Genomic DNA, 23,522 nt, shown 5'->3' with positions numbered 1-23,522 from the left:
ATCAACAGCGACTCGAACGCCAGCTGTGTGACGGCACTGAGCTCATACACCGGCGTCACTGCGTCACGCAAACAACTCTACACACACACCGGCATATAGTGAGTACACACACACAGTCAAACACAACACCCGCATACACATAAATAAATATAACACATACAAACATACACACACACACACTCACTGCATAACACACACTGATAACACAGTCAAACATCCACACATGCATGCACAAAGATAGTACTCACAAACACACAAAGTCACACACAACCCACACACAAACACACACTAATATAACATACACAGGCAAAAATAACATACACATACAAACACATAGAGTAACATAAAATACACATACATGTAACAAAAACATAACGCATACACAAAGTATTACACACACACAAAAATAACAAGCATACACAAACAAATAACACAAACACATTACATAACACACACACACACACACACACACACACACACACACACACACACACACACACACACACACACACACAGACACCATACATAACACAACATACACTGGCATTCAAGCATGACACACACACACAGACTCTCACGTTGGCGTTTGTTGTTTCAGTGATGGACGAACTGTTGCCATCAAGAGGATCAACACGAAAACATTTTCCCTCACAAAGACGATTCGCCAGGAGGTCAAACAAATCAGGTGAGAAAACCCAACTCACCTTCATCCTCGCCTTCATCAGCATCATCTCTGTGTATGTGTGTGTGTGTCTGTTTTTGTCTGTGTGTGTGTGCGCACGTGTTTGTGTATGCATATGTTTTGTGTCTGTGTGTGTGCACCTCTGTGTGTGTCTGTGTATGTTTATTTGTGTGTATATATATATATATATTTGTGTGTGTCCTCAGGGAACTGGATCATCCAAACCTCTGTAAGTTCTTCGGAGGGTGTGTGGAGGTTCCCAATGTGGTGATCGTGACGGAGTACTGTCCGAAAGGAAGCCTGAACGATGTCCTGCTGAACGATGAGATTCCCCTTAACTGGGGTTTCAGGTGGACACACATACACACGTGTTGACGGTAACAAAGTTGACGATAAATGAGTTGACGGTAACAGAGTTGACGATATTAGAGTTGACGACAACAGAATTGACGACAACTGAGTTGACGGTAACAGAGTTGACGATATTAGAGTTGACGACAACAGAATTGACGACAACTGAGTTGACGGTAACAGAGTTGACGGTAAAGGCTGATTTATACTTCTGCGTCAAACGCCGGTGTATGCTTCGCCGTGGCCGTCGGCGTCACTGATGTGCACCTCTCAAAAATTGTAACTACACGTCACAACAACGCGTAGCGTAAGCTCTGTGATTGGTCGGCTTGGTAACTTGGTAGAGTCTGGGCGGGACCGAGAGCCGCGCGCATGGTGCGAGCGATTGTTTACAAGTGTGGAGTCCCGTGAAGGAGCTCCGGATGGAAAGTTTTGTTCTGTGTTTACCTCATGGTTAAAGTTGCTGCACGTCCGCCGGTTCCTGCCTCAAAATGAGCGAGTTTGAGTCACTTGTACATCTAGGAAGTGTTCAGAAAAGCCAAACAGAAGCGAAGAAACTCGACACAGAGGAACATTTACACCTCACTGCCCACTAGCGTTTCGGAAGTGTTAATGCAGACCAACAGAGACAGCAGCAGAAGTATAAATGCACAGCCACGCGCGTTGCCTGCGCCGTGAGTTACGCCGGTCACTTGACGCAGAAGTATAAACCAGGCTTAACAGGGTTGACGGTAACAAGGTTAACGATAACAGTGTTGACTGTAACAGAGTTGACGGTAATAGAGTTAACGATAACAAAGTTGACGGTAACAGAGTTGACGGTAACAGAGTTGACGGTAACAGAGTTGACGATATTAGAGTTGACGATAACAGAATTGAGTTGACAGTAACAGAGTTGACGGTAACAGAGTTGACGGTAACAGAGTTGACGGTAATAGAGTTGACGATAACAAAGTTGACGGTAACAGAGTTGACGGTAACAGAGTTGACGGTAACAGAGTTGACGGTAACAGAGTTGACGATAACAGAATTGAGTTGACAGTAACAGAGTTGACGGTAACAGAGTTAACGATAACAGAGTTGACGGTAACAGAGTTGACGGTAACAGAGTTAACGATAACAGAGTTGACGGTAACAGAGTTGACGGTAACAGAGTTGACGGTAATAGAGTTGACGATAACAAAGTTGACGGTAACAGAGTTGACGGTAACAGAGTTGACGGTAACAGAGTTGACGATAACAGAATTGAGTTGACAGTAACAGAGTTGACGGTAACAGAGTTAACGATAACAGAGTTGACGATAACAGAGTTGACGATAACAGAGTTGACGGTGACAGAGTTGACGGTAACAGAGTTGACGGTATCAGAGTTAACGATAACAGAGTTGACGGTAACAGAGTTGACGAAAACAGAGTTGACGATAACAGAGTTGACGATATTAGAGTTGAAGATAACAGAATTGAGTTTACGGTAACAGAGTTGACGGTAACAGAGTTAACGATAACAGAGTTGACGGTGACAGAGTTGACGATAACAGAGTTGACGGTGACAGAGTTGACGGTAACAGAGTTGACGATAACAGAGTTGACGATAACAGAGTTGACGATAACAGAGTTGACGGTGACAGAGTTGACGGTAACAGAGTTAACGATAACAGAGTTGACGATAACAGAGTTGACGATAACAGAGTTGACGGTGACAGAGTTGACGGTAACAGAGTTAACGATAACAGAGTTGACGATAACAGAGTTGACGATAACAGAGTTGACGATAACAGAGTTGACGGTGACAGAGTTGACGGTAACAGAGTTGACGGTAACAGAGTTGACGGTATCAGAGTTAACGATAACAGAGTTGACGGTAACAGAGTTGACGAAAACAGAGTTGACGATAACAGAGTTGACGATATTAGAGTTGACGATAACAGAGTTGACGGTAACAGAGTTGACGATAACAGAGTTGACGATATTAGAGTTGACGATAACAGAATTGAGTTGACGGTAATAGAGTTGACGATAACAGAGTTGATGATAACAGAGTTGACGATAACAGAGTTGACGATAACAGAGTTGATGATAACAGAGTTGATGATAACAGAGTTGACGATATTAGAGTTGACGATAACAGAATTGAGTTGACAGTAACAGAGTTGTTTGTTTGTTTGCAGATTCTCGTTCGCTACAGATATCGCCCGTGGCATGTCGTACCTTCATGAGTTTAAGATCTGCCACGGACGGCTGAAATCCTCCAACTGCGTGATCGACGACCGCTGGGTGTGTAAAATCACAGGTGTGTGTAGATTATACACTCATATGCTCATACACACACACACACACACACACACACATACACACACACACACATATTAACGTCCCACACACGTTTTGTTGTCCAGATTTCTGTCTGTGGTGTTTCCGGCGTGAGGACTGTGCAGAGCCGCTCTCCACCTACCAGCAGAGACTGAGGGAGGTTTACACTCCACCTGAAGCCCAGAGCGGCAACCTAGAGCCCACACTAGCTGGAGACGTGTTCAGGTGCACACACACACACACACACATACGCACACACACAGAGAGAGAGAGAGAGAAGCGCACACACACACACATACACAGAGACATACTGAGCCATTTTCATAAACCCTATCAAATTACAAAATACATGAGTCATAAATACTGCCCATCCCTGCACACACACATGTAAATATATTTTAAATATTGTGTAAATATTGTGGTTGTGTTTTGTCTGCAGTTACTCTATAATCCTGCTGGAGATTGCAACGAGGAATGATCCAGTGCCGGTGAGCTGGACCTGATTATTGATTATTGATTGTGTGATCTCATTATTAAAATACTATAATCTGAATAAAGCACTCCTGGCTGGTGAATTATCAGAGATTAATGCACACCTGAGGTTAAAATGACACGTCACTTCATCAGCTTACTCACCTGTGCATCATAATTCCACAGCCATGCATGAATTATTCCTAATGTACTGCACAGCTGTATATGAGGCCAAATGTGTGTCTCATCCTCCATCTTACCTGTGTTCTTTTACTGTTATTGACATCATGCAGTGTTTTTATCTGAATTTGAGTATATGTGTTTGTGTGTTTGTGTGTGTGTGTGTGTGTGTGTGTGTGTGTGTGTGTGTGTGTCATTTGCATGGATGTGTGTGTGTGTGTATGTTGGCATGTGTGTGTGTGTTTATATGTGTGTGTGTGTGTGTGTGTGCGCGCATTTGTGTGTGTCTGTGTTTGTGCATATGTTGTGCTTTTGTGTGTGTTTAATTTGCATGCCTTTGTGTGTGTTTGTGGGCATGTGTGTATGTGTTTATGTCTGTGTGTGTGCACGTACGTGTTTGTGTTTTTGTGTGTGTGTCATTTGCATTGTGTGTGTGTATGTGTGTGTGCGCATATGTTTGCATGCGTTTGTGTGTGTGTGTGTGTCTGCATACTGTATGTTTTTGTCTGTGTGCACTTGTGTGTGCGCATATTTGTGAATGTTTGTTTGTGTGTGCATTTGTGTGTGTTTTTATGTGTATGCACGTATGTGTTTGTGTTTGTATTTTTGTGTGTGTGTTTGCATGCAAATGTGTGTGCATGTGCGTGTGTGTGTGTGTGTGCGTGCGTGTGTGTGTGCGTGCTTGTGTTTGTGTGATTGTGTGATTGTGTGTGTGTGTGTGTGTGTGTGTTTGTGTGTGTGTGTGAGGTGGAGGATAGTTCTCTGGAGTGTGCCTGGTGTCCACCGCTGCCGGAGCTGATCTCTGGGAAAGCTGACAGCACCTGCCCCTGCCCCACTGAATACGCTGAGGTCAAACACACACACACACACACACAACTAAAACACTTTTACCTCACAGTTATGACTTTCTGCTTCACCAAGTTCATTTCTTATAACTTTAAAGTTACAATTTTAAACAAACACACAACAACAGCATGAGAACCACACAGGTTTCCACATTAATGATGTGTATTGTGTGTTAAATGTTTTGGGGGTTTGTGTGAATTGACTCGTTGTTTTGTTATGTGGATTGTTTGGAAAGATCATTTCACAGCTCTGATTTGCAGCAGAACATGATTATTTGGGGGATTTTGTCTTCTGTCGCTCTCTATTTCTTAATCAATATTTGCATGTTGTGTGCTGTCAGCTGATTCGCCGATGCCGTGCCCATAACCCCGCCCACCGGCCCACGTTTGAGCAGATCCGCAAGTTTGTCCACAGGATCAACCCACATAAAGTCAGTCCTGTGGACATGATGATGGAGCTGGTCAGTACAACACACACACACACACACACCTAATATACACACATACACACTTAAATATACACACACACATACACGCACACACACATACTTAAATATACACACATATACACTTATATACACACACATACCTAAACATAAACACACACACACACACCTAAATATACACACATATACACTTAAATATACACACATACACATACCTAATCATAAACACACACACACACACACACATATATACATATCCACATGCATACTCACACATATTCTATATACAAATGCACAAGCACAAATAAAACATAACTACACACTCATCTATAAATACAGTCACATTATATACAGACACTCCTGCACAAACAATACAACACACAATAACTGTGGTGTGTGTGTGTGTGTGTGTGTGTGTGTGTGTGTGTGTGTGTGTGTGTGCGTGCGTGCGTGCGTGCGTGCGTGCGTGCATGCGTGTGTGTGTGTGTGTTGTAGATGGAGAAGTACAGTAAACATCTGGAGGTTCTGGTCGGGGAACGAACACAAGATCTGATGCTGGAGAAACAGAAGACCGACAGACTGCTTTACAGTAAACACACACACACACACACACACAACACATACACACAAACACAAACACACTAACACACTAAAAGAGCAGTTCTTGTCCTAATGCTAAACATGTGTGCGTGTGTGTGTGTGTGTGTGTGTGGGTGTTTGTGTGTGTGTGTGTGTGTGTGTGTGTGTGTGTGTGTGTTTGTGTGTGCGTGTGCGTGTGTTTCAGGTATGTTGCCTAAACAGGTGGCTGATGACCTGCGACTGGGTAAACCAATGCAAGCTCAGAGTTATGTCAGTGCCACAGTCTTCTTCAGGTAAATACACACACACACACACACACACACTCACAAAGACATGCATACATAGAGATATGCACACACTATCACATGGACACATGCTCTTAAACACCCACAGTCACACACACACACACACACACATACACACACACACACACAAAGTAACACAAACACACACATTTAAACACACACACACTGTCACACACACACACAATCTCTTACAGACGTCCACACACTCACTAGACACACCGATACACACACATTCCTACTTACTTAACTTAAACACACACAATCTCACACTCCAACACACTTAAACACACATGCACACACAAAGTTACACACAAACAAACTCAGACATGTACACACTCTCTCACATGCATACTCTCACACATCCACACATTAACACACACACAAACACACACACACACACACACACACACACACACATAAATAGCATAATGCACATCCAGCCGGTTGTTATCACAGAATAAACCCTCAGTCCTCTACATCAGCTGCTGTCGTGCTCTACTCTGCAGTTAACAGCCTAAAAACATTTGATTACATTAATGCATTAGTAAAAATCACCACTGTTATTTAATGATAACTATAATTAATAACTGTATTATCGTAAGTGTCATTCATGATTTTTCTATTATATTCTATTTTATATTATTGATATTTTGGTATTATTATTGAAATAACTGATGCTGTTTTCGTTTGCTTTTGTGTGTTTTTTTCCGTGTGTGTGTGTGTGTGTGTGTGTGTGTGTGTGTGTGTGTGTGTGTGTGTGTGTGTGTGTGTGTGTGCGCGTGTGTGTGTTCTCCCGATTTTCTCAGTGATATTGTGGGCTTCACGCAGTTGTCCAGCACCAGCACTCCGTACCAGGTTGTGGACTTTCTTAACAAACTCTACACAACCTTTGACGAGATCATCGACAACCATGATGTGTATAAGGTGGAAACCATCGGCGATGCGTGTACGTCACTAAACCACAGCACCACCACACGCTAAACGAATGATGATGTTTTATATTGACATATACTATATTATAATCATTATATTGATATCCATATGTTATATATTGATCTGTAAAACTCTTTTTTTTCTGAAAGCTAATTTTTCAGGAAGTGTTTTGTGCTATTGGGATTTTTTAAATTAGATTTTGCAAAAAGTCGTAATTTATACAAGAGTTGAAGTTTATGTAATAATTAAGAGTTTAAGTTTCGTAATTCTGATTTATTTCTTTTAATCCTGAGTTACATCTCTTTAATCTGGCTTGTTTCTTTTAACTCTGCGTTTACGTTTAGTAATTCTGACTTTTATTCTAGTAACTCTGAGTTTATTTTTTGTAATTCTGACTTGTTTCTTGTCATTCTGAATTTACGTTTCGTAATTCTGACTTTTATTCTTGTAATTCGGAGTTTACGTTTTGTAATTCTGACTTGTTTCTGTTAATTTTGCGTTTATGTTTTGTAATTCTGACTTGTTTCTGTTAATTTTGCGTTTATGTTTTGTAATTCTGACTTGTTTCTGTTAATTTTGCGTTTATGTTTTGTAATTCTGACTTGTTTCTGTTAATTTTGCGTTTATGTTTTGTAATTCTGACTTGTTTCTGTTAATTTTTCGTTTATGTTTTGTAATTCTGACTTGTTTCTTTTAATTCTGAGTTATGTTTCGTAATTCTGACTTTTAATCTAGTAATTATGAGTTTAGGTTTCGTAATTCTGACTTTTTTTTCATAATTCTTATTTTTTTTTCGTAATTCTGCGTTTTTATTTTGTAATTCTGACTTATTTCTTTTAATTTTGCATTTTTATTTTGTACTTCTGACTTATTTCTTTTAATTCTGAGTTTACCTTTTGTAATTCTAACTTATTTCTATTAATCCTATGTTTTTGTTTTGTAATTCTGACTTATTTCTTTTAATTTTGCATTTTTATTTTGTACTTCTGACTTATTTCTTTTAATTCTGAGTTTACCTTTTGTAATTCTAACTTATTTCTATTAATCCTATGTTTTTGTTTTGTAATTCTGACTTATTTCTTTTAATCCTACGTTTTTGTTTTGTAATTTTGAATTATTTTTTTAATTCTGAGTTTTTGTTTTGTAATTCTGACTTTTTGTCGTGTGATTGTGACTTTTGTTTTAGTAATTCTGAGTTTATGGTACGTAATTCTGACTTTTTTTAGTAATTCTGAGTTTGCGGTACGTAATTCTGACTTAATTCTTGTAATCCTGAGTTACGTCTTATAAATCTGGCTCATTTCTTTTTATTCTGAGTTTATTTTTTGTAATTCTGACATTTGTCATGTAATTCAGTCTTTTTTTATTATTCGTTGTTTTGTAATTCTGAGTTTAGGTTTTTAAATCATAATTCTAAATGTATTTTTCTCAAAAGTCAGTCTTTATTCTTGTAATTCTCAGTTTGCCCTAAATTTTTTAAAAATGTATAAAAATCAGACAAAAAGACAGATACGTGAGAGATACGTGAACTAATTCGACTTAAAGAGGGAAAGAACTACAGTCCCATAAAGCATTGCACTTCAAACAATCAAACTAAAGATTACAGACTATTCATACATAAAATACTTCATTTAAGTTGTTGGTTCTGTCTTTAGAAAAAATACTTTGCAAAATCAGTATTCTCAGAGAGTAGACAGATGCGATTATGCCATTGGCTGTGCTTCATAGAAGTGGGCGGAGATAAATTGTACTTTGCCAGACTTTACTTACTGAGACTCTGTTTGGTGGAATTCCTGCACAGCATCATGGGTAATGTAGTTTTCAGGATAATTTATGATCTCTGCTGAAGTGTTTAATACTTAATAATAAAAATAAGATTCATTTCCCTATTGAGCTCCTGAATGCATGTTGTTCTCTGTAAATGTGGTTTGTTAGCGTGCAGATGTGATTGTGTGTGTTGTGCCGCAGATATGGTGGTTTCGGGGGTCCCGCGAGAGAACGGGATCCTGCATGCATCTGAAATCGCCAACATGGCTCTGGATCTGGTGTCCGTCTGCAAAACCTTCAGGATCCCACACAGACCTCAAACACAGCTTCAGATTCGAGCGGGAATACACTCCGGTGCGCACCAAAACACACATTAATCAGTACTGATCTGTATTTACATCTAGATACTTATGAATATAATCAAAGCTGAGATTAATCAGCATTCACCTGCGTTTACAATGAGGGACCATCTCTCCTTCATTAGCATAAACAGTCCTGAGCCACCTGCCATTTTTGACTAATATAGTATAGGTAATAGTATCTCAGCTGCATGGTCGTTATTTGTCGTGATGTGAGATCTTTGTCAGTATGGTTTTATTCTATTTTATTTTATTTAATTTTTTGGGGGTTTCTTTAAGGTCCTGTAGTCGCAGGAGTCGTAGGAACAAAGATGCCGAGATATTGTCTGTTTGGAGATACGGTAAACACGGCATCCCGCATGGAGTCCACCAGCGAAGGTAACACAATCAAACATCAGTGCTTGTTTTAGGGTGCATATGTTTACTGTAGTGTTTTGTGTGCAGCGCTGAAGATCCAGTGCAGCTCCAGTGCATTTTACCTGCTGGAGGAGATCGGTGGATACCTGCTCACCTGCAGAGGACTTTTACAGGTTAAGGTAATACTCATTCAGTCATTCGATCTTTTCTTCTCTTGTCAACTCTGTTATTATAAACAGTTACCATCAACTCTGTTGCTGTCAATTCTGTTACTGTCAACTGTTTTATCACCAACTCTATTACCGTTAACTCTGTTATCAACAACTGTTACCGTAAACACTTTTATCGTCAACTCTTTTACCCTCAATTCGGTTACCGTCAACTGTTTTATCGTCAACTCGTTTATTGGCAACTCTGTTACCGTCAACTCTTTTATCGTCAACTCGTTTATTGGCAACTCTTTTATCGTCAACTGTTACGTCAACTCTTTTATCATCAACTCTTTTACCGTCAACTCTTTTTTCGTCAATTCTTTAACCATCAATTCGGTTATCGTCAGCTCTTTTACCGTCAACTCTTTTACTATCAATTCGGTTACTGTCTACTCTTTTACTGTCAATTTGGTTACCGTCAACTCTTTTACCGTCAACTTTTTTTCGTCAACTCTTTTACCATCAACTCTGCTATCATCAACTGTTACCTTCAACTCTTTTATCGCCAACTCTTTTATCATCAACTCTGCTATCATCAACTGTTACAGTCAACACTTTTAACATCAACTCTTTTATCGTCAACTCTTTTATCGTCAACTCTTTTACCGTAAATTCGGTTACCGTCAACTCTGTTACCGTCAACTCTTTTATCGCCAACACTTTTATCATCAACTCTGCTATCATCAACTGTTACAGTCAACACTTTTAACATCAACTCTTTTATCGTCAACTCTTTTATCGTCAACTCTTTTACCGTAAATTCGGTTACCGTCAACTCTGTTACCGTCAACTCTGTTACCGTCAACTCTGTTATCGTCAACTCTGTTACCGTCAACTCTGTTATCGTCAACTCTGTTATCGTCAACTCTGTTACTGTCAACCCTTTTATCATCAACTCTGTTATCATCAACTGCTATTGTCAACTCTGTTATCATCAACTGTTATTGTCAACTCTGTTATCATCAACTGCTATTGTCAACTTTGTTATTATCAACTGTTATTGTCAACTCTGTTATCATCAACTGTTATTGTCAACTCTGTTATCATCAACTGTTATTGTCAACTCTGTTATCATCAACTGCTATTGTCAACTCTGTTATCATCAACTGTTATTGTCAACTCTGTTATCATCAACTGTTATTGTCAACTTTGTTATCATCAACTGTTATTGTCAACTCTGTTATCATCAACTGCTATTGTCAACTCTGTTATCATCAACTGTTATTGTCAACTCTGTTATCATCAACTGTTATTGTCAACTCTGTTATCATCAACTGTTATTGTCAACTCTGTTATCATCAACTGTTATTGTCAACTCTGTTATCATCAACTGTTATTGTCAACTTTGTTATCATCAACTGCTATTGTCAACTCTGTTATCATCAACTGTTATTGTCAACTCTGTTATCATCAACTGTTATTGTCAACTCTGTTATCATCAACTGTTATTGTCAACTCTGTTATCATCAACTGTTATTGTCAACTTTGTTATCATCAACTGCTATTGTCAACTCTGTTATCATCAACTGCTATTGTCAACTTTGTTATCTAACTCTGTTATCGTCAACTCTGTTACCGTCAACTCTGTTATCGTCAACTCTGTTATCGTCAACTCTGTTACTGTCAACCCTTTTATCATCAACTCTGTTATCATCAACTGCTATTGTCAACTCTGTTATCATCAACTGTTATTGTCAACTCTGTTATCATCAACTGCTATTGTCAACTTTGTTATTATCAACTGTTATTGTCAACTCTGTTATCATCAACTGTTATTGTCAACTCTGTTATCATCAACTGTTATTGTCAACTCTGTTATCATCAACTGCTATTGTCAACTCTGTTATCATCAACTGTTATTGTCAACTCTGTTATCATCAACTGTTATTGTCAACTTTGTTATCATCAACTGTTATTGTCAACTCTGTTATCATCAACTGCTATTGTCAACTCTGTTATCATCAACTGTTATTGTCAACTCTGTTATCATCAACTGTTATTGTCAACTCTGTTATCATCAACTGTTATTGTCAACTCTGTTATCATCAACTGTTATTGTCAACTCTGTTATCATCAACTGTTATTGTCAACTTTGTTATCATCAACTGCTATTGTCAACTCTGTTATCATCAACTGTTATTGTCAACTCTGTTATCATCAACTGTTATTGTCAACTCTGTTATCATCAACTGTTATTGTCAACTCTGTTATCATCAACTGTTATTGTCAACTTTGTTATCATCAACTGCTATTGTCAACTCTGTTATCATCAACTGCTATTGTCAACTTTGTTATCATCAACTGCTATTGTCAACTCTGTTATCATCAACTGTTATCATCAACTGCTACAATCTACTCTTTTATCGTCAACTCTATTACCGTTACTCTGTTATCGTCAACTTTGTTACTGTCAACTCTGCTATTGTCAAATTTGTTATATCCAACTCTATTACTGTCCTCTCTGTTATCGTTAACCGTGGAAATGTAAACTCTGTTACTGTCAATGCTGTAAATGTTCTCTATAACAGTTAAGGATTTTTTACATTACATTTAAAATAGATTTGCTTTACTGTAAACTATAATTTTTGTAGTATCAGTCCAGTTTAAGCAAAATAAATGCAAAAATATACCCCTAATTCTGTAATCAGTCAGACTGATGTGTAAGTGGTTTTGATGTGTGTCTCTCAGGGTAAAGGTGACATGGTGACGTACTGGCTGGAAGGAAAGTGCTCTAAAGACATGAAAAAACCCGCAACACAGCAGGAATCGGAGAAACCCGAAGCGGAGAAAGAGGATTATTCCAGTATCCCAGGAGTCCTCAGCTCTTCTGAAAACACTGACACAAACTAACACCTCTGTTCTGTAGCAACACTTCTGTCCTTTATAGACCTACAGGTTTGTGATGCTCTTCAGGAGGATGAAATGTTCTCCTTCTGTACGGTTAGCGAATCATTTTTCTTCTGAATTTCCTCCTCAGTGTTTGTAGCATCAGAATAATTATAGATACAGCAATTGTGAGGCACTGATTTTGATATACACAGAGCTGGGTAGATTATTTATAAATTGTAATCTAATTACAAATCGCATCACACAATTTTAGATTACACATTTATGATTATGTAATCTGACTACTTTTAGATTTAATTACTTTCATTGTAACTCAATCGGACTACTTTTGGATTGTATTTAGATTACTTGTACGGCATTTTAATCGTACTACTTTTGAATTGCCTTTACTTTTATGGTAACATAATCCGACTACTTTTGGATTACATTTAGATTACTTTTATTGGCATTGCAATCTGACTACTTTTGGATTACATTTAGATTACTTTTATTGGCAATGCAATCTGACTGCTTTTGGATTACATTTAGATTAATTCAATTCAGCTTTATTTGTATAGCGCTTTTACAATGTGGATTGTGTCAAAGCAGCTTCACATAAATGGTCATAGTAACTGGAACAGTGTGGTTCAGTTTTTAGTGTTTAAGTTCAGTTCAGTTCAGTTCAGTGTGATTTAAAATTACTTTTACAGATTACTTTTATTGGCAACGCAATCTGACTACTTTTGGATTACATTTAGATTACTTTTATTGGCAACGCAATCTGACTACTTTTGGATTACACTTACGGCTGATTTATACTTCTGCGTCAAACGCACGCGTATGCTATGGCATTGACGCATAGCCCTACGCCGCGGCCATCGGCGTCGCTGACGTGCACCTCTCAAAAAATTTAACTACACGTCACAACGACGCGTAGCGCAAGCTCTGTGATTGGTTCGCTTGATAGCGCTGACGAGTCTAGGCGGGACAGAGAGCCGCGCGAGCCCAATGTAGTAATTGTTTTCAGTTGTGGTGTCCTGTGAAGGAGCTCCGGATGGAAAAGTTTTGTTCTGTGTTTACCTCATAGTTAAAGTTGTTGCACGTCCGCCGGTTCCTGCCTCAAAATGAGCGAGTTTGAGCCACTTGTACATGCCAGAAGCGTTCAGAAAGAACAAAACACAGGCGAAAAAACACGACAAAGAGGAACATTAACAGCTTACTACCAACTAGCATTTCGGAAGTGTAAATGCAGACAAATAGAGACAGCGCGCAGAAGTATTAATGCACAGCTACGCACATTGCATGTGCCGTGGGTTACGCCGATCACTTGACGCTGAAGTATAAACCAGGCTTTAGCTTGATTTCATGGTAATTTAATCTGGCAACATTTGAATTACATTTAGATTACATTTGTGCAAAACCTTCTTTTGAAGCAGGATAATCCTGTACTACTAAAAGCACATCTGATGAGTCTAAACACATTTAACACATTAAAACAACCAATATTGAGAAACATTAAACTCACAGATAAAAACACTAAAAGTGCAGATTAAACATTAACCAATAGCAACATTGCAAACATGAAGAAATATGAATGTATATAAGTGTTGTTTAATATGATAAATATTTAAAGAGAAAGATTTAGTGGAAAAACTTACTGCCACTGTGTAAATAATATGTAATCATGTAATCCATAATAGAGTAACTCGAGTCTGATTATGAGTATTTTAAAGAGTAGTTTACTCTAATTACATGTTCATGATCTTAATCTTTGCAATTGCATAATCCAGATTACATGTAATCTTGCACTACCCAGATCTGGATATACAGTATATTTATTATTAAATGAAATCCATGTGATGATTTTAAAATGTCAATTGTTTATTTTCATGTAATCCTGTAATAATGGAAGTATTTAATAAAATTATGGTTTTATTCATCAAGGATGTATTAAAAATTGGTCAAAAGTGACATCAATGTGTTTATAATAATAGAAATAAATGCTGTTCAAAAAACACTTCTTTTCGTCGATTCTTCATATAAATGCAAACAAACATCACAGAGAGAATCTGAGCTCAGGTGCATATAAAGACAAGCTCTTCAGTAAATGACTGTGTGTGTTTGTGTGTGTGTGTGTGTAAGTAAAAATACTTTGCCAATGTGGTAAGCAAAATGATCAATTCAAAACAAGATTATTTTTACCCTACTAGCAGATTATGTTGCTTGTTTTAAGAAAAATTTCTTTAAAAAAAAAAATAATAAATTGTGATCCTGGTTAAGAAAAGCCAGCTAACCAGTTCAGTTTAATGTTCAAAGTTAGGAGTAATATTAATAAGGATATTAGCCTATCTCACCTATACTTGAGCAGAAATTCTAAGAACAAATGTAAATCTTGTCAAGCTTCTTGCTCTGCAAATATTTTTGGCCACAAAAGATTTTCTCACTTCGTCTTGCTTTGCGAATAGCAGTATAGAGTCCTGCTAAATATAGCTGAATGATGACAATAATCTATCATTTTCATCAGCTTCAAGTGTGATTTTGTTTGGTACAGTTGCACTTACATTCTGCACTCCAGTATTGCCGCCTGACGACGCGTCCTAATGGGTAATTCTTCAACTACGGGCACTTTTATGTCCTTTGATCATATATCCAAATATATCCATATAATTTTGTTCAAATTTCTCTCTCTTTGTCAAACTAACAATAAAACCTACTTTTAAAAAAATTAATCCACTTCTATTTTAAATTTTTCATATTATTCAACCTCCTTTTAGGTGTCAAAATCACTGTTTTAAACTTCAACAATGAAAATAACATTTTAAAATGTTATTAATCTGGTAACTATTAATTTATCTTAATGAAGCACTAGTGAAATAATTTGAATATTTTATAGTTATTAATGTGAGACTATTATCAATATTATTATTTATACAAAATATAGCTGTCGCACAGTATCAGTGTCATTTCCAGCACAACACTGTAATGTCGCTTTAAAAAAGTTTGTCTGAAAGATTATTGAGGTGGTTTCTGTGAAAATAAATAGTGACATCTGAGAACATGTTCAGTGTTTTGTAGACATGAAAGGCTAGTATCAATTCAAAGCTAATCTCTGAAGCTATCTTTCATTTTTTCCAAAATAAACTGTTGAAATGTCATTTCCGTCACCACACACATTTATAAAACATATTTAAAAAGTTCTCGTCACACATTAAAAGTGTGTTAATGTATGAGTTCATGCTCTATTTAATACAAATTCAGTTGATTTATTTTCTGATAAGCTCTTAACCAAATTAATATTAAATTTTACCCTGCTGAAAAATCCAGCTTAAACCAGCCTAGGATGGTGTCTGATTTTAGCTGATCAACCAGGCTGGTTTTAGAGGGTTTCCAGCCATTTCCAGCCTGGTCTTAGCTGGTCAGGCTGGAAAGTGACCTGCTAAAACCATCTAAAACCAGCTTGACCACTCTGGTTAAGCTGGACATAGCTGGTTTTGGCTGGGTTCCCAGCCTGGCTAGGTTGATCAAGCTGGTTTTCGCTGGTCAGCTCCCAGCCTGACCAGCTAAAACCAGGTTGGAAATAGCTTGAAACCAGCCTGGAAGTGGCCAAAACCCCTCTAAAACCAGCCTGGTTGACCAGCTAAAACCAGCCAACCATCCTAGGCTGGTTTAAGATGGATTTTTCAGCAGGGTAGAGTGTGTCAGGTGTACAATCCAGCATACAATTCATTTATTTCATTGACAAATGTATAATTATTATATATATATTGTGGAAAGACAGATCTTAGACGATGTTTGACGGCCATCATTTATTTCATTTTGAAATAAAAGCTGTATATTCAGATATGGTGGAATTGACATTTGTTCAGTTCACGATGGAGAAAATGTTTCTCTTCTTATATAAGTTTGTCCTCTTACAGATCTTAAACACAAATTGTTAAGCTTACGAGGCTGTTACGTTTATTTTGAACCGGTTTTTTTACTCAACTCCACGAGGCTAAAAGTGGCCGTAGTTGAAGAATATGGCCCTGATATAAAATTACGATCGTGTTGTGTGTGTTAATATCAACAATGTCGTTTAGAAATGTTGTCTAAAGTAGTCGGTGTGCGCGTGTCAGACACAGCTGCTTCCCGCTGATTATAAATGTGAGAGAGCGGAGTGTTTTTCAGCGATGAGAGGAATAATCAGGCGTCTGAAGGGCCGCTATAATGAAATGCGTGAGCAACAGACGAGCACAAAAGAGCCATTCAGCTCAATCATTTCATTAACATCACAGAGAGAGCAGATGAAAGACCGCAGACCTTCTTCACTGCTAATTATTATTAGCAGATTTACCTCAGACACACGGTGAACTCCTGCTGCTTCAGAAATACGAGCTGAAATGGAGGACGATTCGCGAGACACGAATAATTCATCTGTTAAAATAGTCCTAGCAAACGTCATATCACTGTTGTGGAGTGATTATTAATTCGTAAGATCTCATTCACACGTTTAGCTCGGTGTAAAACATAAACAGTTAGGCTATACGTAATTCCCGCGAAAACAAGTTAGCAAACTAGCATCGCACATGAAAAATGCTAGCCTATTGTAATACTGTTTCGAACTACTGTATTAAAGTGTATTATATATATTGCATTTACAATTTAACTATTAAACTATTTTAACTATTTTAAATAAGTTTTTGCTACAGTAAACTGGTACCACAACTAGAAATAGAATTACCACAGATAAATTCAAGTAAAATATACTTGGTTCAAAAACATACACCGTTAACTACAGCATTTTTCTCTCATGTGGGATAAAACTGAAAACTTAAGTGTGCAACCCACCCAAAACTAAACAGTTGTGTTAATTAATTTACCCTCAGTCACTTTAAGACCATAAAGACGATTATTAGCAGACAACAGAGATTTAAGTCATTATATGCAATATTGAACTCTTTCATTTGAAGACAACTGAGGAAATGAAATGTTGAGTTATGAGAACTTGTGAAAATTTGAGAATAAAGTCATTGTTTTGTGTAACAAACTTGTTAAATTTCAAGACAAAAAGTTGATGAAAATAAATATTAAAATTCAAGAATAAAGTCATCGTTTATACAAAAAAATAATAATTTCAAGATAAAGTTGCATTAAAATGTTGAGGAAAAACTTGTAAATTTTGAGAATAAAGTCAATAACTTTCAAGAAAAAAAAACCTAAATAAAGTGTTAACAGTTAACATTTCAAAAATAGTCAGTGTTTTAAGAAAAAAGTCATTTAATTTTAAACAGAAAAGTCTAAATAAAATGTTGAGAATAAACTCATTTTCAGAATAAAATCATTGTTTTTAGGAGAAAAAAATAATAATTTGAAGAAACAAAGTATAAATCAATTATGTTAAGCCAATTACATTCTGAGGACAAACTTTATATCTGTTTAATAAGTTTAATCTCATAATGGTTTCATTTTTTATTGCTTGGTCCTATAATCTACTTCCAAATAAGATACACAAAACTTTATTTACATAAATGTGTATGTTCACTTTATCATGTATTAAATAACTTAAAATTAATAGAACTTTAAAACCATTTCAGTAAATATCACCATTTTAGTAAACACTAACAATAAAATTAACAAAACGATGCACACAGTAAATATAAAAAACTAATTTAATTCAAAGTATTGATGAAATCTAAAAAACATATATAAAGGTTTGCAAAAACACTTCTATAAAAAGAATTTATTCATATCAAACATTAGTTATATATTACACTGTATTTTTAAAGCGTGTATCGTGATCTTCTTCATGAACGCAGCATTATTAACATCATTAAAAGTTGTGGAATATTCTGGGCTGTTTTCCCTCGAGCCCTGTTCAGTGTACAGTCTTTCTAGTGCACTACACCATCTAGTGGCTGAACACAAAAACACAGGGTCACAAAATGAAAAAAATCAAACATGAAAGTTTCCATGATTAATGTAACAAGACTGAAGTAAACATTTGAGATCTAGCAAATCATTGAAACACACACACAGTTAGAAGAAGTCACATATTAAATGTGTATTAATATTAAACGCTGTCTCTGTGTGTGTATGTATGTCAGGCTTCAGGCCGTTGTTTATTCAGTGTTGTTTGCTGATTGTGGTCTGTGTTTTCTCTCTCTTCTGCAGCTCCCACTGCGCTGCGATCCGTGTGCCATAGATGACGAAGCCCCACGACAGCAGAACCACCGACAGCAGAACCTGCACACACACAGAGATGTACAAATCCATGCACACATATACAGAGAAGCACACACACAAACATGCATACATAATACAGTCATACAAATGCTCACACACACACACTGTATGACTCTGTGTATATGTGTGTGCACATGTGTATGACTCATTGTATCTCTCTGTGTGTGTGTGTGTGTGTGTGTGTGTGTGTGTGCAGGTTCTGGTGTCGGTGGTTCTGCTATTGTGGGGTTAAATCATCTACGGCATATGGATCTAGGCATGGGACGATAACCGCTTTTCAAGGTATACCACGATTTGGAAAAGTTACGGTTTTAAAGCAGATAAAATTTTCTGCTATACTGTTCCTAAAATATGAGTAAGATTTTTTATTTACATTAGTTTTTTGAGGACAACAGCATCTCCAAAGTTCATTCATTCATTCATTCATTCATTTTCTTGTCTGCTTAGTCCCTTTATTAATCCGGGGTCGCCACAGCGGAATGAACCGCCAACTTATCCAGCAAGTTTTTACACAGCGGATGCCCTTCCAGCGGCAACCCATCTCTGGGAAACATCCACACACACATTCACACACACACTCATACACTACGGACAATTTAGCCTACCCAATTCACCTGTACCGCATGTGTTTGGACTGTGGGGGAAACCGGAGCACCCGGAGGAAACCCACACGAAGGCAGGGAGAACATGCAAACTCCACACAGAAACACCAACAGAGCCGAGGCTCGAACCAGCGACCTTCTTTGCTGTGAGGCGACAGCACTACCTACTGCGCCACTGATTCGCCCGATCTCCAAAGTTGCCGTTTTAAATTCACAAACCGAATATTATTTGTTATTCACTAAATTACCCAATAAATTTTATTTTATTAATGTCTGCCCAAACCCAACCGGCACAGCACTGTAAAAATATTGATTATTGCTGTAAAGTGTCAGACAATTATGCTGTACTGACGCATCCGCACCTGTATCCTATCTAGACTTCACCGACTTTAAGTTTTTTTTATTTTTAACTAAAACTATTAAAAATAAGCAAATAGTTGTGGCACAGATGGGGAAAGTCTATGCCAGGGTACTGGAGAGGAGGATCTGGCCGATGGTTGAACCTTGGATCCAGAAGGAACAATGCGGTTTTCGTCCGAGCCGTGGCACACTGGACCAGCTCTATACCCTCACCAGGGTGCTCGAGGGTTCATGGGAGTATGCCCAACCAGTCCACATGTGTTGGAGAAGGCATTCGACCGTGTCCCTTGTGGCATTCTGTGGAGGGTGCTCGGGGAGTATGGGGTCAGAGGCGCTCTGTTAGGGCAGTCTCGTCCCTGTATAAACAGTAGGAGTCTGGTTTACATTGCCGGCAATAAGTCAGACTTGTTTCCAGTGCATGTTGGACTCCGGCAGGGCTGCCCTTTGTCACCAGTTCTGTTCATAATATTTATAGACAGAATTTTAAGGTGCAGCCTTGGGCTGGAGGGGGTCCGGTTCGGGGACCACAGGATCTCATTTCTGTTATTCGCAGACGATGTTGTTCTGTTGGCTTTATTGAACATGGACCTTCAGCATGCACTGGGGCGGTTTGCTGCCAAGTGTGACGTGGCTGGGATGAGAATCAGCACCTCTAAGTCCGAGGCCATGGTGCTCCACCGGAGAAAAGTGGTTTGCCATCTCCAGGTTGGAGGAAAGCCCTTGTAGCAGTCGATTCTGTTCCCTTCTGGAATTCCAGTTCCCCCTCTATGAAGCGTATCTGCTAACAGTGTATGCGGACACACCCAAACACAACTGTATGTACGGAAAGCGAAAAGGGACAAAAGTGTTGGCTTTGCTTTTTATGTCTTGCAATGTCAAAGTAGTGCAATAAAATCAATCTTACACTTCCATTACATATTACCTGTGGTTCGTGTTTGCATTCTTAGCTATTTTCTAATGTCTGAGTTTATGTTTTAATAATCCAGCAACAGAAGGAAAAATAAATAAAAAAATGAAATGTAAAAACTTTTATTTTCTTGTTTATCTCTTTGGAAATTGCTATGGTATACCTGCTGTAAATTTGTCACTAAAATGTAAACCTGTGTATGGCAAACATGCTGTCTAAAATAAAATTCCGCTTAAGGAATAAGGAAAAACCTTCTAGATTACGTTGAGAAACTTCATTTTCAGGTTCGCGAAAAATACGTACTTTAAGAACCACTCTGCTTCTCGTATATCCAGTTGTGCTTCCACGGGTACGTTGTTTGTGATCATACGTATGGAGCCTCGGCAACAACACAAACCATGTAGTTTAAACGGTAGAGGGGAACAGACATTCCGAGGGGAACAGAATCGACTGCTACACCCTTACCCCAGGTGGAGGAGTTCAAGTATCTTGGGGTTTTGTTAACAAGTGAAGGAACGTGAGATTGACAGCCGGATTGTTGCAGTAATGTGGTTAATGTACCCGTTCATTGTGGTGAAGAAGGAGCTGAGCTGAAAGGCAAAGCTCTCGATTTACTGGTCAATCCACGCTCCTACTCTCACCTATGGTCATGAGCTTTGGGTCAAGACTGAAAAGATAAGATCTCAGATACAAGTAACTAAAATGAGTTTCCTTCGCAGGGTGGCAGGGCGCACTCTTATAAAAAGAAGTCTGGGGTTCTCTTTTTTGCATGTTCTCCCCGTGTTGGTGTGGGTTTCCTCCAGGTGCTCCGGTTTCCCCACAGTCCAAACACATGCACTATAGAGGAACTGGGTAAGCTAAATTGTCTATGTGGGTGAATAAAATTGTATGGGTGTTTCCCAGTGATGGGTTGCAGCTGGATGGGCATCCGCTGCGTAAAACATGTGCTGGACAAGTTTGGCGGTTCATTCCACTGTGGCGACACCAGATTAATAAAGGGACTAAACCAAAAAGAAAATGAATGAATGAATGAAGTTAACTTGATCAGTTTGAGTTGGGACAGCATGAATTATGTGAAACCCTGCATTGTTTTAAAAGGCTAAATAATAACACCAATAATTAAAAAAAACTAGTTTAAAAAATAAATATCAAAAAGCAAATCTTAATTTTGTTGGAAATACATCATGCTAATTACGATAAATACAGTAATAGTGCATAAATAATGCAAAACAGCACTGACTAGAAAACACATCGTACTAATGTAACTGTATATGAGATAACTCGTAATCTATATGCAATACACTGTTTACTTTAGCCATTACCACAGTCGCTCTGTAAATAACGTTAATAGTCATGCGCGTGCTCTCTAGTGTGTGCTGATAATCTGATACTCACGATAGACAATATTCTGTCCACACAGCGTCGACTCGCGGTCATCGTTTATCTCTGTTTAACGTAAATCTGATGAAGTAAAAACACAGACAGCCCGTTAGCGGAGTTAGCATCTGATCATAACCGGAAACACAGCACGCGTATCCAGGACAACGACCGGAAAAACGCTTGAATCCTATGCGCGTTCACCACTCGTTCACGCGGTGAAGTCTAGAAGGGATACAGCTGCGTATACTGATTTTACATTACTGTGAGGGTTGGGGTAGTGTAGATCTTTAATAAAATAAAGATTAATGGGTTATTTAATATTTATTATGAAAATCTTTCGGTAATAATTATTATGAGGGTTTCGGGTTGGAGTAGGGGTAGACGTTAATAAAATACAGTTTAATAATTAATAAATAATATTAAACATTTTCGGTATAATTGATATTTTTTACATTACTGTGAGGGTTGAGTTTAGGGTAGGGGTAGTGGTAGACGTTAATAAAATACAGTTTAGTGAGTGATTTAATAACTAATTCTCGTTAACTACTGGCCGCAGCTGTATCTCCTCTAGAAACAACACGTTCACGCGCGGGTTTTCTCTGGTAGTTTTCCAGAGATTGTTTTAATTTATGAAGTTCATCTACAAATACAACAAATCACTAAAATGTCTAATAATATTGTTTTTCTTGCGTGTTTAAACTGGAAAAAAGGAAAATGCATAAAGTAAGCATTACATATTAAATAATAAACATCACGTATAGTTTGCACCCCTCCTTTCCCAGCAGCTTAACATAAATTATAATTAATAAAAAATATGTTTTACCCATACAGAAATCAAACGCTTTATATATATATATATATATATATATATATATATATATATATATATATATATATATATATATATATATATATATATATATATATATATCAAGCCTGTAGCCAGCCTGGTGAAAGAAGTGGTTATTTTTTTCTCAGAATAGTGGACATTTTTGCTGTTATTTGCCTCATTTTACATTTATAGATTTAAATACTGAATTTATGTGGCAATTTAAGCACTTTATTTAGCTAAATAGTCATATATTTCCTAAATATTTAAAATAAAGAATTATGACAAATATTTATTTTACAATACAAATTTATTACATCATCGATCATTAGAAAAAAAAAACCTGTGGCCTATACTGTAATTTATTAGGCAAAAAACAAACTGGCCGGCACAACTTTCTTCAGTCAGAATTTGCTTCACACTTTTTCTCTATTTAAAATCTATACATTGGTGAAAGATGACTTTGTCAGGTGTTTTCTTGCTGGATGTTGGACTCTTAAAAAATTGTTTGCATTGGCCATAACTGATTAAGTCACACCAGGATTCCTCTTGGTCTTAAAGCCTTTTTTCGAGGGGTTATTTTTTATGTGTGATAGCGC

At 37.6% G+C, this 23,522-nt stretch overlaps 2 protein-coding genes and 1 long non-coding RNA gene across 3 annotated transcripts in view; 2 read left to right on the top strand and 1 right to left on the bottom strand.

Annotated features, from left to right (window-relative positions):
* The window catches only part of LOC100333871 (atrial natriuretic peptide receptor 2), a 22,881-nt gene extending 8,249 nt beyond the window's left edge, over positions 1-14,632 (top strand). Inside the window, exons 9-23 of the mRNA XM_073939478.1 lie at positions 1-98; positions 599-685; positions 889-1,032; positions 3,202-3,323; positions 3,430-3,568; positions 3,783-3,831; positions 4,742-4,843; positions 5,181-5,300; positions 5,781-5,874; positions 6,070-6,157; positions 6,976-7,115; positions 9,071-9,223; positions 9,508-9,606; positions 9,673-9,764; positions 12,486-14,632. The exon at positions 1-98 is cut by the window's left edge and continues 47 nt beyond it. Coding sequence (XP_073795579.1) covers positions 1-98; positions 599-685; positions 889-1,032; positions 3,202-3,323; positions 3,430-3,568; positions 3,783-3,831; positions 4,742-4,843; positions 5,181-5,300; positions 5,781-5,874; positions 6,070-6,157; positions 6,976-7,115; positions 9,071-9,223; positions 9,508-9,606; positions 9,673-9,764; positions 12,486-12,647 — 1,689 coding nt within the window. The 3' untranslated portion in view covers positions 12,648-14,632. The remainder of the gene's footprint in view (positions 99-598; positions 686-888; positions 1,033-3,201; positions 3,324-3,429; positions 3,569-3,782; positions 3,832-4,741; positions 4,844-5,180; positions 5,301-5,780; positions 5,875-6,069; positions 6,158-6,975; positions 7,116-9,070; positions 9,224-9,507; positions 9,607-9,672; positions 9,765-12,485) is intronic.
* fhip1ab (FHF complex subunit HOOK interacting protein 1Ab) overlaps positions 1-23,522 on the top strand; it is a 446,377-nt gene that overhangs the window by 221,796 nt on the left and 201,059 nt on the right. The gene's annotated exons all lie outside the window — the stretch shown is intronic.
* LOC100333722 (uncharacterized) lies at positions 18,258-22,248 on the bottom strand. Its single transcript, XR_225325.6, has 2 exons — positions 22,110-22,248; positions 18,258-18,845 (listed from the first exon to the last, which is right to left on the bottom strand). It is a non-coding gene; the product is annotated as an uncharacterized lncRNA (long non-coding RNA).

The sequence above is a fragment of the Danio rerio genome, chromosome 23 (assembly GCF_049306965.1).
Source record: "Danio rerio strain Tuebingen ecotype United States chromosome 23, GRCz12tu, whole genome shotgun sequence".
In the NCBI taxonomy this organism is placed as follows: domain Eukaryota; kingdom Metazoa; phylum Chordata; class Actinopteri; order Cypriniformes; family Danionidae; genus Danio; species Danio rerio.
The sequence above is the reverse complement of the archived record's forward strand: the minus strand, read 5'-3'. Positions and strand labels throughout refer to the sequence as shown.